This window comes from Dama dama, chromosome X (genome assembly GCF_033118175.1).
Source record: "Dama dama isolate Ldn47 chromosome X, ASM3311817v1, whole genome shotgun sequence".
NCBI classification, from domain to species: Eukaryota; Metazoa; Chordata; class Mammalia; order Artiodactyla; family Cervidae; genus Dama; species Dama dama.
The window spans coordinates 6,838,705-6,855,421 of record NC_083714.1 but is presented as its reverse complement, the minus strand read 5'-3'; the positions used below and the strand labels follow the sequence as shown (position 1 = coordinate 6,855,421).

General features: G+C 47.0%; 1 protein-coding gene across 1 annotated transcript; it reads left to right on the top strand.

The window, feature by feature from the left end:
- The first annotated feature begins 13,113 nt into the window (after nucleotides 1-13,113).
- Nucleotides 13,114-15,906, top strand: LOC133051647 (AFG3-like protein 2). The gene has a single exon (XM_061136220.1). It carries the CDS (start codon nucleotides 13,129-13,131, stop codon nucleotides 15,541-15,543), a length of 2,415 nt encoding a protein of 804 aa, XP_060992203.1. The 5' UTR covers nucleotides 13,114-13,128; the 3' UTR covers nucleotides 15,544-15,906.
- Nucleotides 15,907-16,717: the final 811 nt, after the last annotated feature.

The following is a 16,717-nucleotide window of genomic DNA, read 5'->3' as shown; positions in this document are numbered from 1 at the left end:
GAAAGACATAAATAACATACAGTTGGATCCCCATAAGGATTAGCAGCTGGTATTTCAATAGAAACTCTTCAGGCCAGTAGAGGATGGTAGCACATTCACAAAATGATGAATGAGCCAAACCTAAAACCAACAAGGATCTCATTCAGATGTGAAGGAGAAATCAAATGGTTTAAGTAAAAACTGTGAGCATTCGTTAACATGAAACTGCTAAACTGTTAATGACGCTGTTAAACTGGGGCACTGAGTTCCTATGTCATCATATTTGGAAAACTCATCAGTGGCTATGAAATTGGAAAAGGTCAGTTTTCATTGCAACACCAAAGGAGGGTAATGCCAAAGGACGTACAAACAAGCACGCACTTTGGCTCCTTTCACATGCTAGCTAGGTAATACTCAAAATTCTTCAGCAGTACATAAACCAAGAATTTCCAGATGTTTCTAGACTTGGAAACAACAGAGGAACCAGAGAACAATTTGGAAACATTCATTGGATCCTAGAGAAAACAAGGGAATTCCAGGGAAGCATTTACTTTTGCTTCAGTGACTCCACTAGAGACATTGGCTGTGTGTATCACAGTAAACTGTGGACAGTTTGAAAGAGACAGGAGTAACAGACCTTCTTACCTGTCACCTGAGAAATGTGTATGCAGGTCAAGATGCAAGAGTTGGAACAGGACATGGAACAATTGACCAGTTCAAAACTGGGAAAGGAGAGTGACAAGACGGCACATTATCACTCTGTTTATGTGAAATATATGCAGAGTATACTATTCAAAATGCCACGTTGGATGTAATAAGCTGGAATCAAGGTTTCTGTGAGAAACTTCAACAACCTTAGATATGCAGATGGTAAAACTGTAAAAAGAGAAAGTGAAGAGGAACTAAAGAGTGTCTTGATGAGGATGAATGAGGAGAGTGAAAAACCTTGCTGAGAACTCAACATTCAAAAAACCAAGACCAGGGCATCTGGTCCCATCACTACTTGACAAATAGAAGGGGTAAGCATGGAATCAGTGACAGACTTAATTTTCTTGGGCTCAAAAATTACTGCAAATGGTGACTGCAGTCATCAAATTAACAGACACTTGCTTCTTGGAGGAAAAACTATGACAAACCTAGACCTTGTATTGAAAAGAAGAGACATCAGCTTATTAATAAAAAGGTCCCCTCAGTCACAAACCTCTGTGGTTTATCCAGTAGTCATGTGTCAGTTTAGTTCAGTCTCTCGGTCGTGTTCGACTCTTTGCAACCCCATGAACCCAGCACGCCAGGCCTCCCTGTCCATCACCAACTCCCAGAGTTCACCCAAACCCATGTCCATTGAGTTGGTGATGTCATCCAACCATCTCATTCTCTGCTGTCCACTTCTCTTCCTGCCCTCAATCTTTCCCAGCATCAGGGTCTTTTCAATGAGTCAGCTCTTCACATCAGGTGGCCAAAGTATTGGTGTTTCAGCTTCAACATCAGTCCTTCCAATGAACATCTAGGACTGATCCCCTTTAGGATGGACTGGTTGGATCTCTGTTCAGTCCAAGGGACTCTCAAGAGTCTTCTCCAACACCACGGTTCAAAAGCATCAATTCTCCGGTGCTCAGTTTTGTTTTTTTTTTTTTCTTGTTTTCATTTTATTCTTGCATTAAATGGTTATTCTCTTAGACCTATTATCATCAATTTTAATACAAATTGAATAACAGCCATAAAACATGAAAAATAACATACTTATATAAGGCTTTTGTGTATTTTTATTTTATAAACTTCTAGTGTGTCATCCAGTACAAATTTTGGCAGACTCATATAAAGTAGTACAGTTCTGTGATTCTTTTTCAGACTCTTATAAACATTGGGCCACATTTTGTCTTGTTCTATATCTGCTCAAAGCTTATAACAATTTTACCAAAATTCCTGCTGTATAAGGACTGCTCTAACTGCTTTCCTTATAGTCCAACTTTAATATCAATACATGACCATTGGAAAAACCAATAGCCTTGACTAGACGGACCTTTGTTGACAAAGTAATATCTCTGCTTTTTAATATGCTGTCTGACTCTAGGTGAGTGATCACACCATCGTGATTATCTGGGTCATGAAGATCTTTTTTTGGACAGTTCTTCTGTATATTCTTGCCACCTCTTCTTAATATCTTCTGTCTGGAGCTTCCTCATGGTGGGGTTCAAGGCTTCCCTTTTCTGGCTAGAGTCTCTCAGAACTGGCACTGACTCTTCTCATTGCTCCCACCTGGGTGACCCTGGTCCCTCTCTGCCCACTGTGACAGCCTTACTTTGGTCTCAGGATTGAGGTGTTGGCTACTGTGTTTCACAACATGGAGCTTTCACGTGCACTTCAGATTCATAATTGATGGCAGTTTTGTGGCTAGTTACTTTAAGACTATGAATATCCTGTTTATCATCAAATTTTTAATTAATTAGTATCGTTGTTTCTTTGGATGTTCAGGTTGTCTTTGCTTTGGGAGCTTCAGGCTGGCAGCCATGTGCTTTTTCACCTGTCTCTATTCTTTTTTGAGGGATTCCTTGCTTTCTGGTGGAACAAGCTTTTCCAAGCTCATTTTGTCCTTACCTTGGCCCTGGAGTCAGCCTTTAATGACACTTATAAACCAGTACATGGGCAGGAGTGCTGCTGCTTCTGGCCTTTTCCAAGGACAGTTAGGGAATGTATGTATTGGAGAGAGAGACACACACACAGGGTTAGGAATGTATGTTTGTGACAGAGTTAGGAATGTATGTTTGTCACACACACACACACACACACACACACACACACACACACACACACACTTCATTCTGTTTCCCATTGTCTCCCTAGTCTCCCTATTTCTACCCTCACCCTCTCCCTTGCACAAGTGCCCTCCTCAGTGCCTCAGATGTCAGCCTCCCCCTCTCCTGGAGGCCCTGAATTTCCCTGCTGAGCCCTCTCTTCTAGAAGTTCCTTCTTCACCCCACTTGATTGGGCTGCACCTTCCTCATCAGCCACACCTCCATGTGGACACCCTGCTCACCTGCTCTGAGGGCTCTGACCACCTGCCCTGAGCTGTCTGACCCCCCGGCACCAGGTGCCGGCCTGGTTCTGCCACATCGCATGACTTTGGGATGGAACTGAGCAGGAAGGGCAGAGCTGTGGCGGGGAAGGCATTAATTTGAATAAACTTGGCAGACTTGCCATTTTCAGTGCACTTTGCTATTTAAAGGACTCCTGTTCCACATCTTCCTCTAAAGTGAAAATGCCCTTTATCTTGAGTATTTTGTGCTGAGCACATATCATATATCACGCTAGGAATTGTGCTCAGTACAGGGGACACAAAAGTGAAAATACATCCCACCCTTGCCTTCTCGCACAGAGTCCAAAAGTCTGTTCTGTAGCGCAGGTTGGATGCATGAGACAAGTGCTCAGGGCTGGTGCACTGGGAAGACCCAGAGGGATCGGGTGGAGAGGGAGGTGGGAGGGGGGATCGGGATGGGGAGTACATGTAAATCCATGGCTGATTCATGTCAATGTATGGCAAAAACCACTACAATATTGTAAAGTAATTAGCCTCCAGCTAATAAAAATAAATGGGGAAAAAAAGTGAAAATACACACAGTACAGCTCTTATAAATTATCTTGCAATTAACCCAGATTTCATTCACATATTGGGATTGCTCCATATTCAAAAAAAGGTTTCTTTTTTTTTTTTTTAAATGATCTGCTGATAAGAACACTGAATTATCTTGAGTGTTTTTGTTATTGTCTAAAGTCAACAAAGATAAAATCTCTTATCATTTCATTAATCCAAATTTCTGAAAAGATTGTCACTGCGTAAATGTTTTGCAGAACATTTAGTTTATAAAATGATAGCCCACTTTGGGCAATTTGAAAGGCACATCTGAAGTCTTGATGATATGCCCATACCCTTTCATTCTGGTATTTCATTTCCTGGATGTTCTGAAGGGAATAATCAGGCGTTTGCCTTGGAGATCATCTGCAAGGCGTCCTGAGCACCAGAGGGTGAGATCTGTCCTGCTGGAGTCTCGCAGTGAGACAGTGCACAACCATTATGGTGCCTGGACAGATGGCACCAGTCGGGGCAAAGTAGGAGAATACACACTTGGCCCCAATTATATTATGTAAAAATTACCGTTGTGCTTCTAAATCAGACATTTATAATCTTGTAGTAATTGCTTCTGGATTATGAGAAGTTAGTTTTAGGAGAAAAGTCACTGTCTACAGTCACTGTTAGCTACTGCTTTTAAGGAGGTGTAATTTACATAAAGGGCTTCCCTGGCTTCTCAGTGGTAAGGAGCCCACCTGCCAAAGCAGGAGACATGGGCTTGATCCCTGGGTCAGCACTATCCCACGGAGAAGGAAACGGCAACTCACTCCAGTATTCTTGCTTGGGAAATGCTATGGCCAGAGGAGCCTGGTGGGCTACAGTCCATGAGGTTGCAAAGAGTCAGACACAACTGAGTGACTGAGTCCTATTCTAAACCTGAGGTGGCCTTTCTCTTGAACCTTATAGTCCATGGGGTTGCAGAAGAGTCGTACAAGACTTAGCGATTGAAAGATAACAATTGAAATACAGGAAAAGTCCCAGATCTCGTTTTTTTTTTTTTTTTTTTTTAATGTCTGATGACTTTTGACAGTTACATTCATCTGTGTAGCTATCACTCCAAACAAGAAGTTGACTGTTTTTCTGCCAGTCGTATGTCATTAGACTTCCAGTGGCTGGGGTCCAGGGACCCGGCCCATCCTTTGTACTGCTGCATATTCTGCCTGCAGCCTCACTTCCTGCAAATCAGTGAGAAATCCTCCCAGAACTGAAAGGTCTTCACACTGCATCATTGGCTCCCTGGTGGTTGTCTAGTAACTAACAATCAATGAGAGACTCAAGAGTAGATCAAATACCTCAAAGAGACTTTTTTAGAGATGCTTTTTTGTTTTTACATATGATCACTTTGAAACCTCATGGATGACTGTGAGTTCTGGTGTCATGGGGCTCTTTGTATCCATGGGTTCATCTGCTGTCATGGGAGAAGCAGTAGGGTAGTTCTGTGGCTGGGAAGTGATGAGCATGTGGTTTGCTGTTCCTGTTCAGTGCACCTCTACAACCTGGAGGGCTTCCTTGATTATCCACAGTTTCCAAAAGAGAAATTAGAGTTTAGACTGTTGGTGCTTGTCCAGCCCTCTTTCCAAATACAGTGAAGGGCAGAGCAGGATCGAAGCCCAGATCCTCTTGCCATGGGCCTCTTGAAGGTGCCCAAGGGTCTTGGGAAGGGAGCCGACCCCCTCCAAGGAGTGGCCTGTCTCTGAGTTGTGACATCCTCTGACCGTATTCTCTCGGCAGAAGTCCTCCATGGGCACTGTATCTTGGCAGCTGTCTGCAGAGAACAAAGAGGACAAGACCCCGCTGCAGCAGAAGTTCATCAGGTGGAAATGGCGGAGGCTGTGGAGTGAGCCTGGAAGCACCGGGAAGAGGAGGACCACTAGCCGCACAAGGAGAGGCTGGCTGCCTGTGCCACCAAACTCAAGCAGCTGAACCAGAAGTGCAAGCAGGCTCAGTGGGCAAGGGAGGCCCAGAAGCACGCAGAAAAGGAAGCCCCCCCCCACCCCCGCTCTCCGGGGACTGAGAAGGCGGCTCCCCAGGAGAACGGCCCTGCCATGCACAAAGGTGAGCAGTGAGCCCGGCACCTGACCTGGAAACTGGGGCTGTGTCACTGAGTATCTCCTTGGCTTCTCAGCACACACTGTGGCTGATGGCTCGACACACGGGGATCCCAGTTGTTAGGAGTTCAGGCCTGGATCAGGGGCCTGGGTCACATCCTGTTTCCACCACTGAAGCCAGCTGGCCACGCACCTCCCCTCTGACGCCTGTTTCCTCGTCAGTGATGTGGGTGGAAGAGAATTTGTACCCACACCCCACCCACCCCACCCCCACCTCCCAGGCTGAGGGTCCTGGGAAATGATGTCACGAAGCATGCAGCACATCTCTAGATGCAGAAGCACCCATGTCCTCGCGGTGTCGTCACCGTTGTCATTAGCACTACTGTTTGGCAGTGGCGATGTGGTTGCTGGAGGACCTCCCTAGGAGCACAGGGCTCTCTGTAGCGCTGAAAGAAGCCTGCCTGCTTTTAGAATACAGTTTCCCTGACGTTAATTCTAAAAGGACTGGATCACGTGGCTGCGCTAGAGACACCAGTGTTACGTGGTGGAGGGTGTCTCTTGCTCTAGTTTTAAATAATATGATCAGTTATGTACTTTGTGGCTTTCTTAAATGAACTCAAGCCATGTGTCTTTAAGCAGAGAAGGGCCAGATATTAGTTTTAGTCGTTGAAAGCTTCCGATGGAGGGCTTACCGGTGACTTGGTGGTCATCTGTGCCCTTCTGGCCAAGGAACTCAGACCCTGGTCTTTCTGTAAATGTTGTGTCACTGAAGTTTGAGTGAAGCCTGGGCCCAGTGTCAGGGACTCACTGAAAGGGCAGTAGAGAGTCAGGGAGTGGACAGCAGGGTGCAAAGTGGGCCTGGGTGTGGGGTGTGCCCCTGGCTCCTTGACACCCACCCTGCTCATCAGCATTCCTCTGGGAAGCTGCAGTCACCCCCAGGCTTTGCACTGGTGTTTGCTCTCTGCAGTAGATTTCTTAAGAATGCAAATGTCAATTATAATACAGCTGGAGAAAAGTGCAAAGCTGGGATGGGGAAGACAGCAGGGGATTCCAAGGGGCACAGTCTCAGAGACGGTGGGGAGCATCCGTTCGAAGTGCACTCCATGGACCAGCCCACTTAATGCTCACAGAAGCCCCGTGGGGCAGGCGTGGCTGTCATCCTCAGGGGGCTGTCTGGCCAGCCTGACTCACATAGTTCTGGGTGGAGCTGGGGGCACGTGGGCTCTCATTGAGGCCCCGTCTGCTCTGTTGTGCTGGGTCCATTTTAATAGACCCTCTCCCACCTGGAATTGCATCCCAGCTCTACTGCCAATCATGCGACTTGACGCAATTCATCTGATCTCTCCACCCTTCATTTTCTCATCTGTGATGGTGGGGGGCCAGGGAAGTCTGTGAGCTCAGGCGTAGGAAGTGTTAGCCCAGTGCAGGGGTTTGGGGATGCAAATAGTTTAGCAGTGGAAAGTATATGCCAACAAGAAAATGCATTCGCCATTAAATACTCGCTCAGCCAAGCTTTCATGATCTCACCTGGCCGCTTGCCCACTTAACTGTTTTGTAGGCTCCCCTGAGTTCTCTGCCCAGGAGACCACCAGCACATTTTCATAAGATGCCCCCACAGCTCCTCCAGCAGTGGCTCAGAGTGGTAGCAGTGAGGAACGGCCCAGGGAGGCTGGGTCCCCTGCACAGGAATTCAGCAAGTAGCACTCCCTCCAGGTTCTAGAGCCAGCAGCAGCAGGTAAACAGGAGATGCTTAGCCCATATTGTAAACATACCCACTCCTCCGTCTCCCAGGCCCCTTCAATTAAAGCAAAGGCTAATGAGATGGATGAAACTGGAGCCTATTGTACAGAATGAAGTAAGCCAGAAAGATAAAGACCAATACAGTACACTAATGCATATATATGGAATTTAGAAAGATGGTAACGATAACCCTATATGCAAAAGAGAAAAAGAGACACAGATGTACAGAACAGACTTTTGGACTCTGTGGGAGAAGGCGAGGGTGGGATGTTTCGAGAGAAAAGCATCGAAACGTGTATATTATCTAGGGTGAAACAGATCACCAGCCCAGGCTGGTGCACTGGGAAGACCCAGAGGAATCGGGTGGAGAGGGAGGTGGGAGGGGGGGATCGGGATGGGGAATACATGTAAATCCATGGCTGACTCATGTCAACGTATGGCAAAAACCACTACAATATTGTAAAGTAATTAGCCTCCAACTAATAAAAATAAATGAAAAAAAATTAAAATTAAAAAAATATATAAAATTAAAAAAAAAATAAAGCAAACGACACACACCCTCCTGTACCCCAGTCGCCAGCAGGGATGTGAAGAGAGGGGACCTTGGAGACCAGCCCTGGCCTTTCATTTCTCCAGGTAATTCATCCTCTGGATGAAAACCTTTGTTGGTAGTTTACGGACCCTGTTGTCTAGTGTTGAAAGGAATGGGTGGTGGTGTCTGAGTGGTTTTCTCATTCAGAGTTGTACAATGTGGCTACTCTTCACACTGACAGCGACCCCACCCTGGAGCCTCCCCAGGAGGAAGGGGCCTGGAGCCTGTGTGGAGAGCACTAGAGAGGCATGTTGGCTTGGAGTTAAGGGCGGAGGTTTGTAGCTTTTGCGTCAAACAGTTTTGGGTTCTGTTCCTAACGGTGCTGCTTATCTAGCTGTGTGGGGCCTTGGACAGGTCAGTGTGAAGCAGAAGGAATGAAGCCCTGACCCTCTGTGTGGCAGTGAGGGGTTCTGCCATGCCAGTAGACTAGTTAATCAATAGTCTAGTAGTGTTTTTATTGGTGTTCCCTCAATGTTTTTAAAATATTGAGTCTCTCTCTCTCTCTTTGTTTTGGCTGTGCTGGGTCTTCGTGGTGGCACGTCAGCTTCTCTGGTTACAGAGCATGGGCTTGGGTGCCCTGTGGCACGTGGGATCTTGGTTCCCTGACCAGGAATCAAATCCACATCCCCTGCATTGAAAGGTGTATTCTTAAACACTGGACCCCCAGGAAAGTCTGGTAAATTATTGTTAGTAATAAAAAAATTGTCAGAAAAGAAAGTGCTCAGTCGTGTCTGACTCTCTGCGACCCCATGGACTGTCCATGGGATTTTCCAGGCAAGAATGCTGAAGTGGGTTGCCATTTCCTTCTCCAGGAGATCTTCCCAACCAAGGGATTGAACCAGGGTCTCCTGCATTGTAGGCAGACACTTTACCATCTGAGCCAGCAGGAGAGTCAGGGGAGTTCTGTCTCCTCACAACAAAAATTTGAAGTGATGGACGTTAAAGCCCTTGGCGTGTCACAGCTCTCGGACAGACTGTGTTATAGCTCTCAGCTCTCAGACAGACCGTGTTATAGCTCTCGGACAGATCAGTGTTAACAGCTCCATGATACAGCTCAGTTTTATTTAGAAAATAAAAGGAAAGTACATCCTTGACGCATGAGAGCATGCCGAGCCAAAAGACGTGAAGAGAAGAGAGAGAGAGAAAGACAGAGAGCGAGCACGCGGGAGAGAGAGTAACCTACAGCATTTGGTGCCTTGTTTTATATGTTTTTCCTCCCCCTGGGCCTGCCCTATGTAAATTGGGCAAGCAAGGATTCCTGTTTGTTCTACCTGAGGACCTTACTCTGGTCCTCGGATCTTCCTTTGTTCTATTTTCATGGGCTTTTCCCTTCCTTGTCTTTTAGCCACCACCATTTTAGAATCCTTTTTCCTATTCTAACTACCTAACAAAAATGTTCCAAAATGTGGGTGCCCTGGGGAAACAGATCAAAGTTCCCACCTTTCCCCAGAATTTTTTAAAGTTGCCTTTACAACCTTCTCCCCAGACCCTATTTTTCTTGGGCTCCTGGGAAGCATTCCAGAAACCCACTGTGGCCTATGTTCTAGACACTTACATACATTCATTGTGCTGTTGTAGTTTTGTACTGTGAGCAGACGCCATGCAACTACTCCTCAGTTTGGTGAAGATTTACTGCCAACTGGAGAGATCTCTAGAGTCACTCCAGCCAGACACAGTCATAAGAGCTGCTCTAGGGAAGTTTTCTTGGGAGGGTAGGGATGGGCAGTGAGAGGTAAATCCTTCCTGAAGAGTAGAAGGAAGTCTGAGTGTGCCAGAGTAGCCTGAGGGAGTCTGGCAAACAGACTGATGTATTTAAGACTCACCTAAGTTTATGAGTCACTGAGTTTTAAAATAGCATTTTTATTATTGTTCAGTTCTAAATATTAGTCTTATTTTGAGTGATTTTTAATGGTACCTTGTAAAATTTCCAAATACACAGTTTTAATATCACTGTTATGATGCTAATTTCTCCTGTGGCTGACTTTCGGTCCTATATCATGGTCTGTATGATATACACCAGCAGTCACGATTTTTTTCTATTAATATCAGATAATAAATAATTTAGTCTTCAAACTGCTACTCCAGTTTTTTTTGTTGTAGAACAAAAACAGGTATAGACAATAGTAAGTGAAGGGGTGTGGTTGCTTTCCAGTAAACTCTATTTTTAACAAGTGGCAGATCACACTTCACTCAGGGGCTTGAAAAGAATGTATTCTCCTAATGGACATGGTCCATTAAATTGTGCTTGCTAACTGTGCTGTACAAATATCATCACAGTTTTTTATCCCCTTGATCAGTTACTAAGAGGTGTGTGAACATTTAAGACTATGATTGTGGATTTGTCAAATCTTATAAACCTGTCAGTTTTTGTTTTACCTACCTGGAAGCATATAGACTTGGGATGACTGCATCTTCTTTCCTGTATCTTTGTATAGCACATTTGTTACTTGGGTTTTCTACCTTTAATGTCTACTTTATCTGACCATAACTTCATTCCAGTTTTCTTTGGATTAGTGTTTGTGTGTTATCTTTTTCCCCCAACTTTTTATTGTCAGCTTGAGCCCTTCTTGGAGGAGAATATCTTTGTACATTTAAGATGTGTCCGGTTTTACCCACATTGAGAATTTGTGACTTTAGTTGCCAAAGTTGTTCCCCTTAGATTGGGGGAGAGTGTGTCAAGTTTTCTGATTCTTTTTATTTGCTTTCCTTCTACATTCTGTTTCTACGGTTAGTGGTTAGGTTAAACTCTGACATGCACCCTTGATTTAAAAAAGGCTAATCAGTTTAACCTGAACCTGAGCTCTAATTCACGAGTCTTGTAATTTTTGCCTGGAATTGTAATTCTTCCCTTGTTTTGATTCCTACCAAATTATTATCTTTGTTGTTTTATTCAGTCTGTGCTTGTTCAGATCTGCCTGTATGCTGACTAGTTTCTTTGCTGCTTATCCTTCCATCTGGGTTCCATTTATTTTTTCAGAAGGTACATTCTGTCAAGGCCTCTAGGAAAGATTTTTGGCAATATGCATTCTTCACATGGGGCTTCGCAGGTGGCACCAGTGGTAAAGAATTCGCCTGCCAATGCAGGAGACATGGGTTCCACACCTGGGTCTAGAAGATCCCCTGGAGGAGAAAAATGGCACCACACCCCAGTATTCCTGCCTGTGAAGTCCCATAGACAGAGGAGCCTGACTGACTACAGTCCATGGGGCCACAAAGAGTTCGACACAACTGAGCGACTGAGCACTATTTTTCACCTATGACAGCCTTTCTCTTGGACGATAGTGTAGCTGGTAGAGAACTCTAGGTTTGCAGTTACTTTCTTTTAGGACTGTGAAGATAGTATTCCTTTTCTTCTGGCTCCTGTGTCTGGTTTGTGTTGCTTTAAGATCTCTCTGTCTTTGGTCAACTGGAGTTCTTTCTCAAAAGGCTGTGTCTAGGTATGTATCTATATCTATCCTTACTTTATTCTGCTTAAAACTCACGGTGCTCAAATCTACGGTTGTACGGCTTTCATCACTTCTGGGAGTTTCTCTTCTAATTATCATGTTAACTATTTGCCTTTTTTCATTCTTTGTATCCTTTCTTCCTAGGTAATCTACTTTGATTATTTGTACTTAATATTTGTACTTAGGTAATTTGTATTTAGGTAATATACTTAGATTATTTGTACTGATTATTTGTACTTATTCTGCTATACGAGTGTCTGCATCATGATACTTCTCACTTTGCCTCCAAGTCTCTTGAATATATGAGAGCTGATTTCTGTGGTGCCTCTGGGAAAATGCTTATTTTCCAATTCCATGTTCTCTCCAACTGTGTCTATTCTGCTGTTTTTATTTTTGTTTTACTGTCCAGTGGGTTTTTTATATCAATGACTGTATTTTTATTACTAGACTATTCCCCTTAAAGCTTTTTTTTCCTTCTGTCTTGTATTTTTTGTGAGTTTTCAATTCCTTCTTTTATGATTTTAATAATGTAAACAGTAATTCTCTGGTGTTTAACATTTTGATCTGTTTTCTGAAGTTCTTGGGGACAGTGCATGATCCTATGAACTTGCTGTGGACTTGTGGTGGATTGCTTTCCCCCTGATGTTCTGGGGGTTTTGACTCATTTCCAGCAGAGCTAGTCTTACCCTGGGGATTCTGTATAGCTTGGTTTGAGGGTGTGTCCTTCCAGGGCGGCTCTACGTTTTCATCTGCCAGCCTAGAACTACCTTTTATTGTAGCTCAGGAAATTTCTGGAGAATTCTAGGAGTGTAAGTCTGAAGTCCACTCTGCTGCCCCCAAGCCTGAGTGAAAGCTGGCATGTGGCCCTGAATTCCTCACAGGGGCCTGTTTTCCCTGCTCTGGCCCTGGCTGGGACACTAGCTCAGTCATCTCCCTAAAGAGCATGAGGTTTCTCTGGTCTTGAAATTGAAACGCACAGCCCTTTGAGGGTCTTTGTGTAAGCAGCACCTCAGCTGTAGCTCTCTGCCTGTGCAGAGAAGCCCCATCTCTTGTCGGGAGGGGGAAGGGGCAGTGCTTAGGAGCACGCTTGTAGGTTTCTACATCTGACAGATGTGTCCCTGGCTCCCCTCTAGGGAGCCCTTGCTTGTGCCTCTGACCCATGGCTCTTGCCCATGGCTGTGGTTTCAGCTCCCTGGGGGTTTCCTGGTTAGGGGGAGCAGAGCTCTGCAAGTGAAATGTGTAATAGGTTTTGTACAGTGTTTTTGTGACAGGAGGGGTTTTTTTCTTTTTCAGGTAATATGAGCTGCTATATTGCCAAAAATAGGTCTGTGTAGTGCTGAACAGTTCTGCATACCTCATAATCAATACTTAGTAAATGGTGTGTAATTTTAGGATTCCAGAGAGGGTCCTCGCCACCACATGACTCAGACTACCTTTGTGTCGGAGTCATATATTGATCACATTTGGACAGAGCACTCCACAGCTGAAAGAAAGTATATAACCACTGGCCTGATGCAGAACCATTTTCCTGATCAGATTTTCTCAGCTTTAAAAATGGGCACAAGGGGCAAGGCGTGAGAAGACGCAGACGAGCATGGGGTCGCGGGCGGGCGGTCCCGTGGCCTCCGCTCCGGGTCCTCTTGGCCGTCCGGTGCCGCCCCCGCGTCCGCTCCGGGCCTGAGCGGCGCGCCGGCGGCCATGGCGCACCGCTGCTTGCTGCTGTGGGGCCGGGGCGCCTGCCGACCCCGCAGGCTGCCCCCGATGCTCGTGCCTGGCGGCCGCGCGGGCTCCACCAAACGGCTCTACCTGCGGACGCTTTATCGATATGCCACGACTCAGGCGAAAACCAGCAGGAATTCCCTTCTGACAGATGTGATTGCTGCTTATCAGAGGCTGTGTTCTCGGCCTCCAAAAGGATTTGAAAAATACTTTCCCAATGGAAAAAATGGAAAAAAAGCTAGTGAACCTAAAGAAGTTATGGGAGAAAAAAAAGAACCCAAGCCAGCTGCTGCCTCGCGTCCTTCTGGAGGAGTTGGTGGTGGTGGAAAACGAGGTGGCAAGAAGGATGACTCTCACTGGTGGTCCAGGTTCCAGAAGGGTGACATCCCATGGGATGACAAGGAATTCAGGATGTACTTTCTCTGGACCGCCCTGTTTTGGGGAGGATTCCTGTTTTACTTCCTGTTCAAGAGCTCCGGGAGAGAAATCACATGGAAGGACTTTGCCAACAACTATCTTTCCAAGGGAGTAGTAGACAGACTGGAAGTTGTCAACAAGCGATTTGTTCGAGTGACTTTTACACCAGGAAAAACTCCTGTTGATGGACAGTACGTCTGGTTCAATATTGGCAGTGTGGACACCTTTGAGCGGAACCTGGAGACTCTGCAGCAGGAACTGGGCATAGAAGGGGAGAACCGGGTCCCTGTGGTCTACATTGCTGAGAGCGACGGTTCCTTCCTCCTGAGCATGCTGCCCACCGTACTCATCATCGCCTTCCTGCTCTATACCATCCGGAGGGGCCCAGCCGGGATCGGCTGCACAGGCCGGGGCATGGGCGGACTCTTCAGTGTAGGAGAGACCACCGCCAAGGTCCTCAAGGATGAGATCGACGTGAAGTTTAAAGATGTGGCTGGCTGCGAGGAGGCCAAGCTGGAGATCATGGAATTTGTGAATTTCCTGAAAAATCCAAAGCAGTATCAAGACCTGGGAGCAAAAATCCCAAAGGGTGCCATTCTCACTGGTCCTCCGGGCACTGGGAAGACACTGCTGGCTAAGGCCACAGCTGGAGAAGCCAATGTCCCTTTCATCACCGTTAGCGGGTCTGAGTTCTTGGAGATGTTTGTTGGTGTGGGCCCAGCTAGAGTCCGTGACTTATTCGCTCTTGCTCGGAAGAACGCCCCTTGCATCCTCTTCATCGATGAAATAGATGCGGTGGGAAGGAAGAGAGGCAGGGGCAACTTCGGCGGGCAGAGTGAGCAGGAGAACACGCTCAACCAGCTGCTTGTGGAGATGGATGGATTCAACACAACCACCAATGTGGTCATCTTGGCGGGCACCAACCGACCAGATATCCTAGACCCAGCTCTGATGAGGCCCGGCCGCTTCGACAGGCAGATCTTCATTGGACCGCCAGACATTAAGGGAAGAGCTTCTATTTTCAAAGTTCACCTCCGACCTCTGAAGCTGGATAGTGCCCTGGAAAAGGAAAAGCTGGCGAGGAAGCTCGCGTCTTTGACCCCGGGGTTTTCAGGAGCCGATGTTGCCAACGTGTGCAACGAAGCTGCTTTGATTGCCGCGAGACACCTTTCAGATTCCATAAACCAGAAACACTTTGAACAAGCAATTGAACGAGTGATTGGCGGCTTAGAGAAGAAAACCCAGGTCCTACAGCCCGAGGAGAAGAAGACAGTGGCATACCACGAGGCAGGCCACGCAGTTGCCGGTTGGTACCTGGAGCACGCGGACCCCCTCCTGAAGGTGTCCATCATCCCATGGGGCAAAGGGCTGGGCTATGCTCAGTACCTGCCCCGGGAGCAGTACCTCTACACCCGGGAGCAGCTCCTGGACCGCATGTGCATGACCCTGGGCGGCCGCGTGTCCGAGGAGATCTTCTTTGGCAGGATCACTACTGGTGCCCAGGACGACTTGCGCAAAGTGACCCAGAGTGCCTACGCCCAGATTGTTCAGTTTGGCATGAACGAGAAGGTTGGGCAGATCTCCTTTGACCTCCCACGTCAGGGGGACATGGTGTTGGAGAAGCCTTACAGCGAGGCCACCGCCAGACTCATAGATGACGAAGTACGAATCCTTATCAACGATGCTTACAAGAGGACAGTGGCCCTCCTCACAGAGAAGAAAGCTGACGTGGAGAAGGTTGCTCTGCTGCTGTTAGAAAAAGAAGTGTTAGACAAGAACGACATGGTGGAACTTCTGGGCCCCAGGCCATTTGCGGAGAAGTCTACATATGAGGAGTTTGTGGAAGGTACCGGCAGCCTGGACGAGGACACCTCGCTCCCAGAGGGCCTGAAGGACTGGAACAGGGAACGCGAGGGCTCGGAGGAGCCCGCGGGCGAGAAGGTGACCAGCCAGGTCCAGGGTGCCGGCCCTGCGTAGCTCCTGGTGCTGCACCCTCAGAGCCGCCCCAAGGGCACGGCAAGAAGGGGTGCTTCGTCCTTGGCCTCGGAGGTCACAGGGGCGGGAGTGCGTCCCCAGCCTCCAGTCTCCTGTACCCTCACGTGGGGGTGTGCTCACCATTACCCGCCCTTCACTCCCACCTCCCTCAGAGTCTCCCTCTGTGATGGGCTGTGAAATTAAGAGTATTTCTACTTGATTTAATATTTTAAAGACGGAACCCAAGCTACATGCTGCTGTTCTGTGATGGAGTGGTTTTCTAGGAGAGCTGTGTAACATATTTAAAAATATGAATGTATTGTGTAAATACGGCTTCTTTATGTCACAAATAAAGTGTAAATGCTGCATTTTTCCTTCTGAAAAAAAAAATAAAAAAAAATAAAAATGGGCACAAAAACATTGGCAGCCAGTGATTAGCTTTCTGAAGATTCTGAACAATCAGACCCCCTTTTCTACACAGACTCTGGCCCAGTGGGGGAACTTTAATGTCGTCTGCAGCATCCCATCTGGTAGAAGTGGACAGAGGGGCCCTGGTGGGGGAGGGTGCCATCTCCCCAGCCGGTTTGTATCTGACTGTACTGAGATGTCAGCATACCCCTGTCTCCTTGGGCCAGTTAAGAGTTGAGTGTCATCTGTGTCCCCTTCTCCCCTTCCCTGGACAGAATGTGGTGTGTCACTGTAAGCTCAGGGGCAGAAACAAGCGGAGCTGAAGCCCAGACCCCTTTCAGAATCTTCTTGCAGGGTTCAGAAGCCGACAGACACTGGCTCCTTGGTGTGTGTGGGCTCCCTGGAGCAGTAGCTCATCTTTCCTGTGTCTGTGCAAGAGACCCTCGGGCATCTCCCGCTGCTAGCTGCCTGACCCCTTAGCTTTCTGCCACCAGCCATGAGCTCTCTAGTTGGTTGTGTCCTGTTTCCATTTGCCAGTTCATTATACCCTTTGACATAGGGGCTCTTCATCGAGAACTAAGACTGGACCTCCAGGGTCTTTGAACAGGCCTTTCAGATTGCATGTGTGTGTGCCTGCAGAGGTTCTGTGATCAGATGACGTGAAGCAGGTGGGGTGCTGCATCTGCGTGATGGTCGGGGCAGCTTGTCTCCTCTGGGCCTGTGGGCGACCCATGGCTTGCTGAACGAGGTGAACAATTGGCTGATTGCT

What these genes read in the sequence shown, in the direction of transcription:
- LOC133051647 (XM_061136220.1), top strand. Translation starts at nt 13,129, where the DNA reads ATGGCGCACCGCTGCTTGCTGCTGTGGGGCCGGGGCGCCTGCCGACCC.